The 17,563-nt window shown below is 43.3% G+C and overlaps 1 protein-coding gene across 1 annotated transcript in view; it reads right to left on the bottom strand.

Moving 5' to 3' along the window:
• LOC118362304 (tight junction protein ZO-1-like) overlaps positions 1–15,711 on the bottom strand; it is a 173,868-nt gene extending 158,157 nt beyond the window's left edge. The window contains exon 1 of the mRNA XM_052480740.1: positions 15,587–15,711. Within this exon, the coding sequence (XP_052336700.1) occupies positions 15,587–15,678 (92 nt within the window). The 5' untranslated portion in view covers positions 15,679–15,711. The remainder of the gene's footprint in view (positions 1–15,586) is intronic.
• Between the last annotated feature and the right edge of the window lie 1,852 nt (positions 15,712–17,563).

Here is a 17,563-nt window from a genome sequence, read left to right as displayed (position 1 = left end):
AGTTATTACATCAATAGCCTAACCCACTCAAGCTACAGGCTATAAGATTGCAAAAATAACATCTGAGACCTCAGAGACCCTACTGTATGGATTTAATCAGCCAGGAAACCACAACATCCTTAAATGTAATAAATAAACAGCACCAGAACAAGAGACACGTAGCTAAGCTCGTGCCAGGATATACAAGCTGGTGAGCAGCTGGAGAAGGTCAAAATGAAACTGCTATTGTCAGCACCACTTTGTGTTTGGGAAGAACAGAGGGGTGTCCTACTGAAATAACTGTCCACAGCCTCCTTAGACATAATGGAACTTCAGGGAGAGGAACTGGTAAAACATGACCAACATAAATACAGGTGCACTATCTTAATTTGACCCTGCTTCTCACAGCAGGAAAACAATCCTGCAGAAATATAAATGTGAATTATTATGTGGATTACAATTAATGGACATTTTTGAAGGTGTTTATACATTTTCCGTAAGGGCAAATCAAGTCCAGCGTTTGGAATTTTTCTTTTGAACATTTTTTTAAACTTCGGAATGACAGAACGTTTTCAGTGTAAACTTAAATGACTAAAACCAAATATAAAGCATGCTGTGAAAATGCTGTGGCATTGATTTTGATATAGCCTAATGTTTGATGTGTGCAGGAAAATTCTCTGCGACAACAGATTGATCAACTGAAAATAACAGATCTGTACACACACACACACACACACACACACACACACACACACACACACACACACACACACACACACACACACACACACACACACACACACACACACACACACACACACACACACACACACACACACTTCTATCTCTGCTTCTCCCCACCCTACCCAGCACACCTACACCTCCCAGTCACAGGTGACAGAGCCCAGCCTCCACTAACTCAGATAAACACCAGCAGTCTGCCCGCCCACTGACCACATGCCACCAGGATCAGACAGAGAGAGGGCACACAATCACATCCATTTAAGTTACTGTAGCTTTACAGTGGTCACACCTTCACGTAATTGCAGTTGTGGAGTGGAATTGAAGAATATTGGATTGGTTTAAGATTGAGATTTCCACTAGGAGCAGCACCCATCTAATGTGTTGATTATCCCTCGCCATAAATGACACTATCCACTGGCCCCAGACCACGATTAATCACATGACCCACTGCAGCAAGATTACATCTGTAGCCTTGAGCTAAAGTCCCTCACACTCTACCAGTCTCTCTCGCACTCAAACACATAATAGAGAAACACTTACACTGCAAACACAACACACACACACAAAGGTAGACATGGACACAAACAGTAGACATGGACACACACGCAGAGGAGCCGTTATCACAATAACTATGTGTGGCACGTTCTGCAGTCAGGGAGCGCAGGACAGTCAGACAGTGTAAACCTCCAGCTGCTTGGTGTCACTGCAGACATGGAGCATCACTGTAACTCAACTCTCCACTGCAGTGCTGCTTTCATTCCACACACACACACATACACACGTTCCCCTGCAGCGCCTCGCCTCGGCAGCCTGCATGGCCCTCCATCTCCTCTCCATCCAGAGATGGGGCTACTGACACATTTGCATACCGTACATGCTGTTCCATTTGCATACCGTACATGTAATTTGTCTCACATGCCAGAGTGTAATGAAGTGAAAATGAGACACTGGCAGCAATGGAAGTTGCATACAGAGGTGGTGTGGAGCATATTCATTTTAACATTACATGGGGCTGTCGGGTAATGTAATATGTATGCAAATGGTACAGAACAGTGTTTTTGAAGTGCCCACTACTTCCGCCTGTCCTCCTCAGCCTCTTCCCTCCTTTGCTCGCTGCTGTTTTGCTGTGTTTGTGGTCTGACTGTGTCTTGGTGAGAGGTGTGTGTGTGTGTGTGTGTGTGTGTGTGTGTGTGTGTGTGTGTGTGTGTGTGTGTGTGTGTGTGTGTGTGTGTGTGTGTGTGTGTGTGTGTGTGTGTGTGTGTGTGTGTGTGTGTGTGTGTGTGTGTGTGTGTGTGTGTGTGTGTGTGTGTGTGGCAGAGGAGGCTAGTGGGAGGCTCATTGTAGTGGCTGGAATGCAATGAATGGAATGGTATCCCACATTTGACTCCATTACAATATTCCATTCCAGCCATTACAATGAGCCCATCCTCCTATAGCTCCTCCCACCAGCTTCCACTGGTGGGTGCGGCTGGTCCCGGAGGAGGCCTGGTGGAGATACGGGCCAGAAGGACGGTGAGGCAGGCAGGCATAGGTAGGAGGAGGGACTACGGCTTAGCTGAGAGATGAGGCACTGGCCCGGCTGTGATTTATGGCTCCAGCTTCAGGGGAGAAAGAGGAAGTTGAGAGGAAAAAGGCCTCTCCGTGTGAGGAGGGATGCCAGGTGGAGTGGGCAGCCAGGCAGGCAGGCAGGAGACTGTGTCGCAGTGCTCCGGGTGTAGACTGAAGGCAGGAGACAGCAGGAGGTTGGGGGGAACTGGCATGCTCGGAGCTCACATTGTGGATCCAGTCAGCAGGGCAGTGAAGCAGGACTCGACATCAGCCCTCTCCTCCTCCGTCATCTCTCTTTTAAGAAGCTGTCTGGTTCAGACTTTCCCCCTAAGTGCATCACAGCACAAATATGCTGAGGCAATGATGAACAGGGGAGTGCACACGCTGGAGCATCCACTCTCCTGTCAGAAAGAGACACTTAACAGTTAATAATGACTACACTACCATACCAGTAGTCTATCTATACCGCAGCATTACAACATAAAAATATTGCCAGCCACAGGTCAATCACTGGTTACTTATAGCAAGTAAAAACCCTATTTTAGAACCCATGTGCCAAAGGCAGGCTGTTATCTACTGCCTCAGATGGAACCGTATCCCTTGTCAAAGACCAATAGGTGAGGAAACGTGAAGCAAAATCACAAAGGGGAGAAGAATCATGCAATAACCCACTGGGTGAGACTAAAAATCCCATAAAAGCTATGACTGCTAGCTTCTCAATAGAAGTCTGTGTAGCTCCCAAGAGCACCATGAAAGGTCTCAGCAGATCAGGTGGGAACACACTACAGAGAAAGTAATTGCTTAAACAGGTTATGGGAAAAGGTCTCTGAGCTTCAGTGAAAACACTCTGAAATACAGTACCTTTCAAAATGAATCAATATGCCATGAGTGACTTATGTCAGATCACATTCTCAACCAATGAGAGGGAGCTGTTGATCTGACTATGTTTCCATGGAGATCCGACAGGAAGCTGTGAGGATGCTGGCTCAATGCTTCACACATAAAAAAGGCTTAAAATTAATGGGAAATATGCTAAAATCAATCTTTAAAGCAACAGGACAGAAACAATATTCATATAGGCCTAATATATGTAAAACCCTCCCACAGCTGTGATGTTTACAGTGTGTCGTGTCCATGTGACCCATCACTCCGTATCAGTCAGCCCCTGTCAGTCAGTGAAGGGTGAGGACAGATAACAAGAATGTGAAAGTTGTTCTCTGCAGGCAGAGAGGATGGCGAGGGTTACAGTGGAGGGAGGCACATCGAGTCTTCTTCTTGAGAGCAAGTGAGTGGCATCCCTGAGTAGGCCCAGTAGAGCTGGGGGATAAATGTCGCAGCAGGAGCTCTCAACTGTCCACATGAAGGAGAGGGAGAGAGTAGTAGTAATCACTGCAGACCAGAGGCTGACCCAGCTACAATCACCGCTACTGTCACTCAACCTGACGCCAGACGAATGGATAGCCAGCTGGGTCTGTTATTGACCACCGTTTCTGATGCAACACCAGTCAGTCACGAAAATACGCTACACATCCTTTATCTAGGTCTAGCACTCACAGTCAGTCATGTGCTGTTTATGGCACAATGTTCTAATAAGTCTGAAGCCTTCAGGTTAAATGATCAGTGGGTGTGTGTGTGGTCTTGTTCTTCTATCCTCAGGGTTAGGTTAAGGGTTAGAATTAGTTTAGAATTAGGGGTTCGGTTCAGGGTTAGGTGTTTTTAAAATTTATTTCACCTTTATTTAACCAGGTAGGCAAGTTCTCATTTACAATTGCGACCTGGCCAAGATTAAGCAAAGCAGTTTGACACATACAACAACACAGTTGCACATGGAGTAAAACAAACATACAGTGAATAATACAGTAGAAAAATAAGTCTATATTCAATGTGAGCAAATGAGGTGAGGTAAAGGCAAAAAAAGGCCATGGTGGCAAAGTAAATACAATATAGCAAGTAAAACACTGGAATGGTAGATTTGCAGTGGTAGAATGTGCAAAGTAGAAATAGAAATAATGGGGTGCAAAGGAGCTAAATAAATACAGTCGGGAAGAGGTAGTTGTTTGGGCTAAATTATAGATGGACTATGTACAGGTGTAGTAATCTGTGAGCTGCTCTGACAGCTGGTGCTTGAAGCTAGTGAGGGAGATAAGTGTTTCCAGTTTCAGAGATTTCTGTAGTTCATTCCAGTCATTGGCAGCAGAGAACTGGAAGGAGAGGCGGCCAAAGGAATAATTGGTTTTGGGGGTGACCAGAGAGATATACCTGCTGGAGCGCGTACTACAGGTGGGTGCTGCTATGGTGACCAACGAGCTGAGATAAGGGGGGACTTTACCTAGCAGGGTCTTGTAGATGACCTGGAGCCAGTGGGTTTGGCAACGAGTATGAAGCGAAGGCCAGCCAACGAGAGTGTACAGGTCGCAGTGGTGGGTAGTATATGGGGCTTTGGTGACAAAACGGATGGCACTGTGATAGACTGCATCCAATTTATTGATTAGGGTATTGGAGGCTATGTTGTAAATTACATCGCCTAAGTCGAGGATCGGTAGGATGGTCAGTTTTACGAGGGTATGTTTGGCAGCATGAGTGAAGGATGCTTTGTGTAACGGTTGTCGTCTGGAGAAAGAGAGGAGGACCAATGCGCAACATGGTAAGTGTCCATTATTTTAATAAAACAACTGAACACTGAACAAAACAACAAAAACGACAAACGAACAGTCCTGTAAGGTGACGAAAAACACTAAACAGAAAATAATCACCCACAACTAAAATGGGGAAAACAGGCTACCAAAGTATAATTCTCAATCAGAGACAACGATCGACAGCTGCCTCTGATTGAGAACCATACCAGGCCAAACACAGAAATACAACATATAAAAAAGAACATACACTACCCACCCCAAATCACGCCCTGACCAAACTAACACAAAGACAAAATAAAGGAACTAAGGTCAGAACGTGACACTTTGTTGCGAAATAGGAAGCCAATTCTAGATTTAACTTTGGATTGGAGATGTTTGATGTGAGTCTGGAAGGTGAGTTTACAGTCTAACCAGACACCTAGGTATTTGTAGTTGTCCACGTATTCTAAGTCAGAGACGTCCAGAGTAGTGATGTTGGACAGGCGGGCAGGTGCAGGCAGCGATCGGTTGAAGAGCATGCATTTAGTTTTACTTGTATTTAAGAGCAATTGGAGGCCACGGAAGGAGAGTTGTATGGCATTGAAGCTTGCCTGGGGGGTTGTTAAAACCAGTTGCGACGAGCAATCCCGTATCCGGGAGCGTAATCATAGCCTCAAATGCATTAGCATAACGCAACGGACATAAATACCCCTATAAACTTTTCCTATTCATGAAAATCGCAAATGAAATGAAATAAATATATTCAAAGACAAGCTTAGCCTTTTGTTAACAACACTGTCATCTCAGATTTTCCAAATATGCGTTATAGCCAACGCTAGACAAGCATTTGTGTAAGTTTATCATGGCATAATGCTATGCTAGGCTCTGCTGGCAGCAGGCAACATTTTCACGAAAATAAGAAAAGCAACCAAATTAAATCATTTACCTTTGAAGAACTTCTGATGCTTTCACTCAGGAGACTCCCAGTTAGATAGCAAATTTTTCCAAAAATATTATTTTTGTAGGCAAAAAAGCTCCCGTTTCTTCACCATGTTTGGCTGAGAAATCGACCGAAAAATGCTACAACTATAACGCAAAACATTTTTCAAAATTAGCTACATAATATCGACAGAAACACGGCAAACGTTGTTTAGATTCCATCCTCAAGGTGTTTTTAACAAATATATTCGATAATATATCCGTCGAGGCAGTTGGTTTCTCATAAGAAGTGATTGGAAAAATGGCTACCTCAGTATTTTACGCAAGGTTTTCTGCGGGAGACACCATGTGACCACATGCCTTATATGGTCCCTTACAGCCATTCTTCAATGGAAATGCTTAAAAAGACGTCACAATGCTGTAGACACCTTGGGGAAAACGTGGAAAACGTAAGCTCATTCGTAACTCATTCACAGCCATATAAGGAGTCATTGGCATGAGGCCAAAGAAGGGCCAGAAGTGTACAGAATGGTGTCGTCTGCGTAGAGGTGGATCAGAGACTCACCAGCAGCAAGAGCAACATCATTGATGTATACAGAGAAGAGAGACGGTCCAAGAATTGAACCCTGTGACACCCCCATAGAGACTGCCAGAGGTCCGGACAGCAGACCCTCCGATTTGACACACTGAACTCTATCAGAGAAGTAGTTGGTGAACCAGGCGAGGCAATCATTTGAGAAACCAAGGCTGTCGAGTCTACCGATGAGGATGTGGTGATTGACAGAGTCGAAAGCCTTGGCCAGATCAATGAATACGGCTGCACAGTAATGTTTCTTATCGATGGCGGTTAAGATATCGTTTAGGACCTTCCGCGTGGCTGACCAGCTCTGAAACCAGATTGTATAGCGGAGAAGGTGCTGTGGGATTCGAAATGGTCGGTAATCTGTTTGTTGACTTGACTTTCGAAGACCTTCGAAAGGAAAGGTAGGATATAGGTCTGTAGCAGTTTGGGTCAAGAGTGCCCCCCCCTTTGAAGAGGGGGATGACCGCAGCTGCTTTCCAATCTTTGGGAATCTCAGACGACACGAAAGAGAGGTTGAACAGGCTAGTAATAGGGGTTGCAACAATTTCGGCAGATAATTTTAGCCCGGCTGATTTGTAGGGGTCCAGATTTTGCAGCTCTTTCAGAACATCAGCTGACTGGATTTGGGAGAAGGAGAAATGGGGAAGGCTTGGGCGAGTTGCTGTGGGGGGTACAGTGCTGTTGACTGGAGTTGGGGTAGCCAGGTGGAAAGCATGGCCAGCCGTAGAAAAATGCTTATTGAAATTCTCAATTATAGTGGATTTATCGGTGGTGACAGTGTTTCCTAGCCTCAGTGCAGTGGGCAGCTGGGAGGAGGTGTTCTTATTCTCCATGGACTTTACAGTGTTCCAGAACTTTTTTGAGTTTGTGTTGCAGGATGTAAATTTCTGCTTGAAAAAGCTTTTGTAAGCATGTGTAATCACAGAGACAGTCCATTGTCTGGACTTCATGCAATGGTTGTAATTATTGCATAACAGCACAAATACTTCAATGAGTGCATTTAAACCCGGCTCCGCTCCCTCCCACACTCACACACAGCTGCCTTCACCCCCTGCTGAGCACTAAGGCACCGCCGTGCTCACCTCTAGCAATAGGCTTATGAGAGGTGGGCCTTTGCATGCAATAACTCCTAAGCACACAAACATTGACAGATTTGATGAGCACAGCTAAAGAGAGAGAAGTCACAATACATTTTCCCACATTGACATTGGTTTTACGGTCTGTGAGGAGCAGCCAGGTCTCACTACCTAAATAAACACATTTATGCAGATATATTCACACCCACATGATCATGCTGAGTAAGAGGGTAAGACGGAATATCCTTGATATCCCTTTGCTTTTTCCCTGTGTTTACCTCTCCAGGCTGTGAGCTGAACGTGCGCCAGGCCAGGCAGGACCTGTCAGAGACAGAGGGCTGGGAGCAGGGAAGCAGGGGGTGTGTTTCTGCTGCATTGGGCACATCTGATCTGCAGGGCCAGAGTCAAGGTCAAACCCACTGCTTCTAGCCAAAGGAAACCTGAACCAGCACCGCAACGGAAGAGTGTGTGTGTGTGTGTGTGTGTGTGTGTGTGTGTGTGTGTGTGTGTGTGTGTGTGTGTGTGTGTGTGTGTGTGTGTGTGTGTGTGTGTGTGTGTGTGTGTGTGTGTGTGTGTGTGTGTGTGTGTGTGTGTGTGTGTGTGTGTGTGTGTGTGTGTGTGTGTGTGAGAGAGAGAGAGAGAGAGAGAGAGAGAGAGAGAGAGAGAGAGAGAGAGAGAGAGAGAGAGAGAGAGAGAGAGAGAGAGAGAGAGAGAGAGAGAGAGAGAGAGAGAGAGATGTGTCTCTCCTCCTCAACCATGGGCATCTGTAAGGAACAGAAGCCAGGGAAACAGGAGACAGTCTGGATGGGCTTGGCTGGGGCTCCTGGATGCTGATACTTTCTGCATCATTAACACTGAACCGGCATGGAGAAGAGCACACTGAACACTATCCACACGGCAAAGGAAGGACTCAGCAATGACAAACCTACAACCCTGAGCCTTCACCACACACAGTTACCATGGTAGTGAAATTGAATAAGCAACTTTTTTAATTAAAAGCTTTCTAGACTCTCTCACCATCCATTCACTCAAGACAACACTAAACCTGTTACATAACGTAATAGCATCACAGCGTAGAGTAATAACATAATTCAGTGTACAAAATGTAAGACACAATATAATACAGATCTGCAGACTTTTCCATTTATGTGGTTTCAAATTGTATTAGTCAAATGTGCTGTGCCGAATATAACGGGTGCTTACAGTGAAATGCTTACTTACGAGCACCTAACCAACAATGCAGTTTCAAAAAATACAGATGAGGGGGTAGAAGCTGTTTAGAAGCCTCTTGGACCTAGACATAACGCTCCGGTACTGCTTGCCGTGCGGTAGCAGAGAGAACAGTTTATGACTTGGGTGGCTGGAGTCGTTGACAATTTTTAGGGCCTTCCTCTGACACCGCCGGTTCTATCTATGTAGTTGATTAAAAGCTCTGGGGGCGTTTCTGGGCAGGAGGCACATTTAGAGTTGAACTACATGGACAAATTAATGTTGCCATTAAAAGCCTGAAGCTAAATGAATGATATAGTGCTGCTAAATTATAATTTCAGTGAGCTAGCCTATGTGTTGCGAAAAAGCCTCCTCCATATGCTGCTGTTGTGAGCTGAAGACACAGCCCAGGGGAGGGAGCCCCAGAGCCGTCACACATCTATCCATATGCTATCTGACGTTTCACATATAATGCCTAGATAGGACCTAGCATCCGCCATTAACCAGAGTTCACAACACGTATAGAACCCTACTGGAGGGCAACATATTCTTCATTCTCACCCCTTAATCAAGGTCTTTTCATTAATAAGATGTAAAAGCTTTGACGGACAGGTCATTGATCAAATCATTAATGTCCCTGAGCATCTTCTGGAGCTTTTCCTGGGGTTCTACAGTATCTTTGATCTGAGTCATTTGCACTCTGCTCTGAAACCAGGCCCCACAGAGACAGGCTACTGTACCAATGTAGGGACCTGTTCTGCCTAAAGGTGCTTTAAAAACACCTATCAGCTTGTTCCCTTCTCTAACACGATAACAAGAGTTGACAGTTTACTTTTCACGCTTTAGAATTTGAACTGCTACAGTTCCCTGATGTCAGCCTGAGTCCTACCTTCAGTTGTTGCTAAAAACAGCCGTCAAAAGAGTTCAGTTCAAACTTAGTGAGTGGAATGTCTGGGACTAATGGATGGTGATGTGATGTGTGTCTGACAGACAGTGGGTATAGCTACAGCATCCATCTTGTGCTCTCTGCAGTAAGTAGGTCTCCAGAAACTCTACTATGGCAGTACTGGATCAGGGGACCTCCACAAGGCCCTGGCTGACTAAGGAGGGTCTGCCAGGAGTAGAAACATACTGCGATGCATAATGGAACCAGGAACACTGTTGTGAAAAGTACACTCTTGGGAAAAATGGGTTGCAAAATGGTTCTTCTGTGGTCCCCATAGGAGAGACAGGCCACTGTACCAATGTAGGGACCTGTTTAGTTTCATGTAGAACCATCTGTGGAAAGGCTTCTAGATGAAACCCAAAAGGGTTCTTCAAAGGGTTCTCCTATAGGGACAGCTGAAGAACCCTTTTAGGGTGTAGAACCTTTCAAACTCACATTTGGGCACTTGGCTCTGACAAATTGCCTTAAAATTATATAAATATTATGCTATTAAGAGTTATAACCACACTGCACCTGGCTGGGACTGAAATATGACCTGGACATGATGTATGTAGCTATTATCTAGCAAAATAGCTACTTGTTTTGGTCTTGCATGGCGATACCACTGTCTTCTTTCTGAGACGGCATGTCATGAAACTGTGCCATCGATGAGCAGCTCCTTACTACAAAAGACTTTGATCCGAAGCATGAGCCCATGAACTCATTCCGAGATAGATTCAGCAAAGTCTGTTCAGAAATATTCGGTATAAAAATATGTCGTATGGAGTTGGCGATACTGTACATCAGAATAGTACTACAGTAATCTAGGTTTTGTGAGGTGAAACCGGGAAGGAAGACACAGTATAAACATTTCACACCCAACTACTGACCGAGGGGACATGACAAAGGACTATTTCTGAAACTGAGATGCTACATTGCTCCTGTGGTGACAGGAACCTAAACAGTGGTGTTGTATGGAATGCAGAACGAAGTGTGATTCAGTATAACTACCAGGGTCCAGACCTCAGCCTTGTCAGCCACAAGCTCAGGGGACGTGTAAATGAAGAGAACAGTGAATCTGTGTTTAGACACGGCATCCTGTGTTGTTAATACAGAGGAGGAGGAACAGGCATCAGCATGAGGCTACACTGCATGTGGAGGGAAACCAGACTCCCCAATTACATCCTACACACTTCAGCCAAGTCTGTTGTTTATGCTGTGAGTGTTATTTTACTGTATGTACGTTATGGACAGAGCACCTTTAAACTTCTCAATGGTCTCATATCGTGGAAGACCTCAACAAGTTACCCACAAATGTACCTTGACAATAGAGGATCATGGACCATAAAAATAGTCAACTTATTTCATGTCTCCTCTTATGATACAATTACTGCACTTATGTTTTTGTGTGTGCCTGTGTGGGTGTCTATGTATGTGTACCTTCCTGTTTTCAACGTCCTGTCCTTAATACACAGCCCTTCACCTCAGGGGTAGCGTCAACTCTGACCTCACTGTCAGACTCTGCTCACAAACTCCTCCACAGCCCCTTAACGGTCTGGGAAGCAATGCCTCCCGCTGTCCCTCCTCGAAGGGAAAATGAGACCTGCTTGCCAGGGGTCCTCACATGGCCCAGAAATCACCCTGACAAATGGCACAGTGTGCACAAGGCCTGACACAGAGTCCAAACGCCCGTGGTGAGATAACAGCAGCTACAGCCTCTCTGCTGCTAACATTCTGGGGCAGCTGCCTTCTCGCATTTTAGTTCCCATCTAAATAAGATATAAATAGAGCAAAAAATCACCAACATCAACAATAACAATAAAATGTGCAACATAAATTCAAGGGGTTTGCAATAGCATCTTAAGTGCTTTGCAATAGCATCAGCTGATATTTCACCAATTAGATGCATAACTACTTGAATATGGTGGTCTAATGAATCAATCAGGTTCTGCACACCAATTCTTTGTTGGCTGCCGTGCGCAAGCTTAAGCTGGTGTTCCTGGTGGCATGCTATTGCTGTAACGTGTTAATCACCACGTTTTTTTTCTGCTTTCCCAGCCTCCACCTGTTTGGCCTCTGCTTTGGGACAAGGGGATTGTACAGCGTACCTTGCTCACTGCTTGTTATTATAATTACCTTAACACGATGCATGCTCTGGCAGTGAGCTACCGCAAAGGAGCAGAGCTTAACGCCAAGACTAATGTATTGTAAATCATTTTCGAATAAATGCTTAAACGAAATACGAAGATAACACATGGAAAAAGTCATAGTATTTTGTGTTGGAAGACTAGGAACATTTCTATTCTTCAGTGTTATTGTCTTCTACTATATGTTCAATTAATATGGTCTGACAATATGGTCTGACAGTATGGTCTGACATATATTTTGTCGCTGTCGGATGAAACCCTTGTAAAATTTTGGACCATGTATTAAAAGCAGTAACCCCTCAATGTACTCTGAACATTTCATGACTCTAGGATGAAGAAAATGTATTCAAAGTAGGTTTTGAAGTTTTATGATTGTATGTTCGTTAATGAGGAAACGTTCCGTTTCCTAAGAAGTTTCTGTTTTGAAAATAAGACGTTTTCACCCGACAATGACTTTTGCCGTCTGTGTGGAGGCACTTTGCAATTTATTAGCAATGTTCTGTGTTAGCGCTCTTGTCTACATTTGGAAATGTAGAAATAGGACTTCTATTTTGGGACTGATGGTTCTGGCCTACCAAAATGTGTTATACAGAAAGGCAAACAGGTGAATGAGATGACACTTTAAAAGGTGGAGGGAGCTGAAAGAACACAATCCTGCAGTGGCCTAAATCCCAGAATACCTGCGATAAAACACACTCCTTTAATGTTCTATGTAAGACTCAGAGTGAAAAGAGAGACTTGAGAGACCGTTTTCGAGAAAGGAACCTTTTCATAGCCTATCCATTGGAAATGTACAGACCTATAGGTATACATTTTTACCATCCTCCTACCATGTTATTCCCACTTTATTATAGGCTGCTGTGTAGAGTGCTGACTTGGAATCAAAGAGCCATTCATAAGAAAAAGCATAGAAAACCAGAAGCTGACCGACACCATGAACATATGTATACAGTCAGACTCAGTGCTGTACAGTCCAGTGCTGTTAGCCTATAGAAATGTACAGTAAAGACAGACAGAACACTGGCTGGCCATCTCATGATGTCTTAAAGTAGCTGTTTCACCCTGTTTATCCTCGATGGTCCACATTTGTACCTCTGTCCCTCGCCTTGACCCCGCCCCATACCCTGTCTTAACTGGCCTTCCCAACCAATCACCATGGAATCCTCATTAACGCGACGTCCCGTTTCCTAATTTCATCATGACATTTCATTATGTTGATCATGATTTATCTGTTCAAGTGAATCCACAACTGATGACAGAGCATTATTTTTTTGGATAAAAAAATATCATTCTGATGCAATCTCTGGAATTCTGCTGTGAATCTCGCTTTGAGAGAAAGCTTCTAAACTCCCAGATAACAGAGCTATTGTATAACTCCCGTCAGTATCTCCCAGATAACAGAGCTATTGTATAACTCCCGTCAGTATCAAACCAGAAAACACTATTTTATACTTAAAAGATTGTGCACAGAAAGCATTATTGTGTTCCTAAATAAGAAAGCAGCAGACTTGCTGACTTTTCACATTATGGCTGAAACAGAACGCTATACCAACAAAGCGTGCTTACGGCTGTAATGGGAAATAAACCTCATGAATAAACATGTATATTTTAAAGAAATGCTTCCAACTAGATCTGCACTGGTCATCACCAGTTGGGATATTTTTAAGGACAACGCTAGAAACTATAGAACACAATTACGGAACTGTTGTGATATAACAAACAAGACGGAAAAAGCAGTTGCACATTCCACTGCACCATCCAAAGGGGTTTGTGCGACAAAAATCCTCTGGCTTTACTGTTGTCATGGAGTGACTCAAACACAGAATGGTTATGTGCTTATCGATTTGATTTTGACCGTTGGTTAGCAACATACTTGCCATAGTACTTGAACATTGTAAACGAGCAAGAATTTTCTATCCAATACGAGAGGTATCTTGTCCACTTTCCCCTTTGACTCGGTCTCTCCAATTTTTATTTATTTTTTAATTTAACCTTTTATTTAACTAATTCACTTAGTACCAGCTGGATTTCCTATAGGGATTAGCCAATATTATATTCCTCTCTCGCATACAGACAATATACTGCACCTAATAGGACAGTAAGTAGATAATATATAAGCATATCAACATACACATTGACACCTAGACACATTTCAGTTGAAGACATTCAGTTGCACAACTGACTAGGTATCCCCCTTTCCCTTTCTCGAACTAGATTCTAAGCTGAGCATCATCAGGGCTTGATTTGTAGTACTCAGCCCACTGTGACAGCCATGCTGGCATCAAGAGCTCACAGAAGCATTCCCCATCAATTTCACGGCAGATAGCACACACTGCCCGCACAGTAATATATGTTTTAATAGTCTCCTCAAGATGTAAAATATAAGGCTACATGACATTACTGCCTTCAGAGGGATGATACCAAATTGGTAATGGCATGCATCTGTGTCAGCTAGCCTATAAGCTCCTGATCTGCAAGCAAGTCCTCACTGATGATGAGGACAAAATATTTAACATGTCCATCGTGTGACACCAGACCAGACAAATAAAAATATGCAAATACAAACATTTTGTACAGAAAGGTATTAAGTCAGTCTCTAATCACCAAGTGTGGATACTAGGGTTGCTTGAGAAGTCAATACTTTCCTGTTTCAATCCCACATTCAGTGCATCACTTAGGAATCTTCCATTGAATACCGTACATCCACTGCTAATAGATCAGAGGACCACTTTGTTCAATAGAGTGGACACTGTAGACTAGTGTTGAGCGATTAGTGCTTGTTGTGGTCGGTTCTGGTTTCGATTCAATTAAAAAACAATCACGGTTTTTGATTTTGGTTTTGTTAATTTTTTTAAACATTAAATGCACTATGTGGGTTGAATGCTGTAACAACACAGAATAAAACAATTAATACAAGTCCAATGATGGTAGTGATGCCCATTACTGCTTATCACCTATTAACCATCATTTATTCACTTTACTTCAATAAAATATTTCAGTTGTTGTGTATATTACATTTGTTTTATTTGATAACTTTATTACTTCATTCTAAGTCGTCTCATCTCTACAGAGCTGCTGCCTATGCTGTCTGACAAAATCACTATTTTAGTAGTTCTTCAATACCAACTATCAATCACTTCGCTAATGTATGTCCGGTATATGTACCTCGTGAAGCAACTGCTCTCGAGTCTCTCTCAATCGCGCATTATTATCTATTTTACATAGCAGTAGGCGTGTAATGGATTATGGCCATTGTTGCTCATTAACACTTTTTCTGCGCTAAACTATGTTGAATATTGGCCTGTTGGAAACTACAACTCCCTACTACATCGCACAGTTCGGGCTTGATCTGATTTATCTCTAGAAAAACTGCACATTCTGCACATTGAGCTCACAAACAAAAACAGAATTCAATGGAATTCACATAATTGAACCGACGATGGTCAATGACTTAGTTAAAAAATGACAAATAACCGAAATTTCAGTTAATTGCTCAGCACCACTGTAGACACAAGTACTTGCCGTCTTTAGGTAACGGCATGTGTGAGGTCTCTAGAGTTAGAATTGCCAAACATCCGTCAAATTGGTTCAAATGAAATACTTTTAAGACACAATATATTGATCATTAAAGGTTAAGGTGGAAAACACACCGATTAATTCAGTTGTGTCCCAGTATCAGGGACAGAAGACCACTGACCCCCAATAAAGTCAGCTCATATCACCATCATGTGGTTATAAGTAGGTACTACATCTACAGCCCATTGTAGGCGATGGTAAGGTTGCTGCAGAATGCAGTTTTCTTGGTAGATATTATTGCTCACCTGGTGTTGAAGAGAGGGTCATTATAGATTAATAGAGGGTGCATCACTGTACGCTCCTGAGATAGAAATACACCCTGGTTGTGAGGAGCCATGACTCCCCCCTCCTGCTTGTGACAGCTCCTCAACACAGGCTGATCTGTAAGAGATAATACAATAATAACAATGAGTGAAAGCATCCATAATATTCAAACGAATTATACCATCAGATTAAGAAATACTGGTGAAATACTGGTGTGACACACACTTCATTTTCCCCAGATGATGAATTAAATCATGTTACAATATGCCACTTCATCATTCATTCCGTTGTTTCGGCCTAAACACCAGCAATTGAAAAACAACAACAACATGTAAACAAAAATACAAACAAAATTCAAGACAGTACAGAATGCTGATTACCCTGTCTCTCGTGTTTTCTTCATTTAACTAATTGGGACAATGGACTGTCTGGCACTGATGCAGGGGCCATGTGTTACAACATATCCCACTGGACAGACAATAATCTCCTCACTGCCGTGGCTTACAGTCGCTATTTTATCCCAGTTCTCAGGTAGTTTAGAACAGGTTAAAACCTCCTGCTACTAACATTAACACATCACACATTTTCCATTGAAACTGACAAAAATGACATATTTTGTGATTTCAAGACTGATTTTACTGTACCTCCAATATCCAGCAGAAAACAGGTTAGTAAGTGTGGACACACCTCCTCTAGCACAGAGCAGAAAGCACAGAAGGCCCCCGGGCCCTTCAAAGACAACTTGTCCAGAAATATCTCTGTCCTTTTCTTATTGGTGTCATAACCCAGGATGTCCTTGCATTCCACCAGAGAGAACACCCTGTCATACACAAGGTATGGCAGCACCTTGTTGATATCCAGCTCCTTCAGTAACCGCTCCCTATGGTGCCTCAGGATTTTGTCAGCCCACGTTTTCTTCTTCTTGCCAGATGGTCCCCGGCCGCTCATCTGCTTCTTCACAAACCAATTCCGAGTATCACTACCCAGCATTTTGAGGTTGGATAAAAATAAGTTTTCTTTAACAAAAGTCAATTGGATGGTAGCACATATTCTACAAATGTGGAGGTTGCCATGCCAAATAGTTCCATAATGCGGACTATGTTTCCACCAGACATAATACGTCTGGACAGGAAGGTCGACAGTCTGGGCATGGACAAAAAATTAGCTTGGTGCTTATGTTGTTAAGAGGATTATCATACTCAGTTTAGACCTTCACAAACTGCTCACCAAGAAAATACAGCACTCAGACCAATTTACTATTCGGCTTTGTTATAACAGACCTAGTAGCCTAATCATGACACTTGTCTATTTAAAATCCATCTATAGTCTCTATAAAATCAGGCTGGGCACTGCATATTTGTTTATTGGAAATTAGAAGAGGGGGGATTTCGGCAAGACTAATTTCTTGCTTCCCAAATAGAGCTCCGAAATTCATGATAACAAAAGGGGTAAGTAAAAGACAGGTCGGGGACAGGCGAGAGTTTATAAACCAGGTTTGAGTCCAAACAGTACAAAGAGATAGGCAGGCTCGAGGTCAGAACTGGCAGGCGGATATGGCGTCAGAACAGGCAAGGGTCAAAACCAGGAGGGCTAGGAAAAAAAGAGACTTGGACAAATTGGAGCTAGGAAAGCCGCTGGTTGACTTGGCTAAAAAAGACGAACTGGCACAGACAGACAGGAAACACAGGGATAAATACCTGGAGTGGGTGGAGACAATTACAAAGACAGGTGAAACAGATCAGGGTGTGACACTTTTGGGAGCAGGAGGATAATGCAAAGGCTGTTGATACAGAGGTAAAATATGCTCTTCTTCATCTTAGTTTCAATTTAGTGAAAGTGATAATTTGTTCACTTTAAGCACAATTCATTTGTGTATGTATTGTATTTCTATTGTAAGGATTCAGATGACAGACTGGCATTGGGCAATAGGCAGAAGGAAGAGGACTGCAGTGGAGTGA

The sequence above is a fragment of the Oncorhynchus keta genome, chromosome 2, assembly GCF_023373465.1.
Source record: "Oncorhynchus keta strain PuntledgeMale-10-30-2019 chromosome 2, Oket_V2, whole genome shotgun sequence".
Taxonomy (NCBI): domain Eukaryota; kingdom Metazoa; phylum Chordata; class Actinopteri; order Salmoniformes; family Salmonidae; genus Oncorhynchus; species Oncorhynchus keta.
Note: the sequence above shows the minus strand (reverse complement) of the source record. Positions and strands in the feature narration are given on the sequence as shown.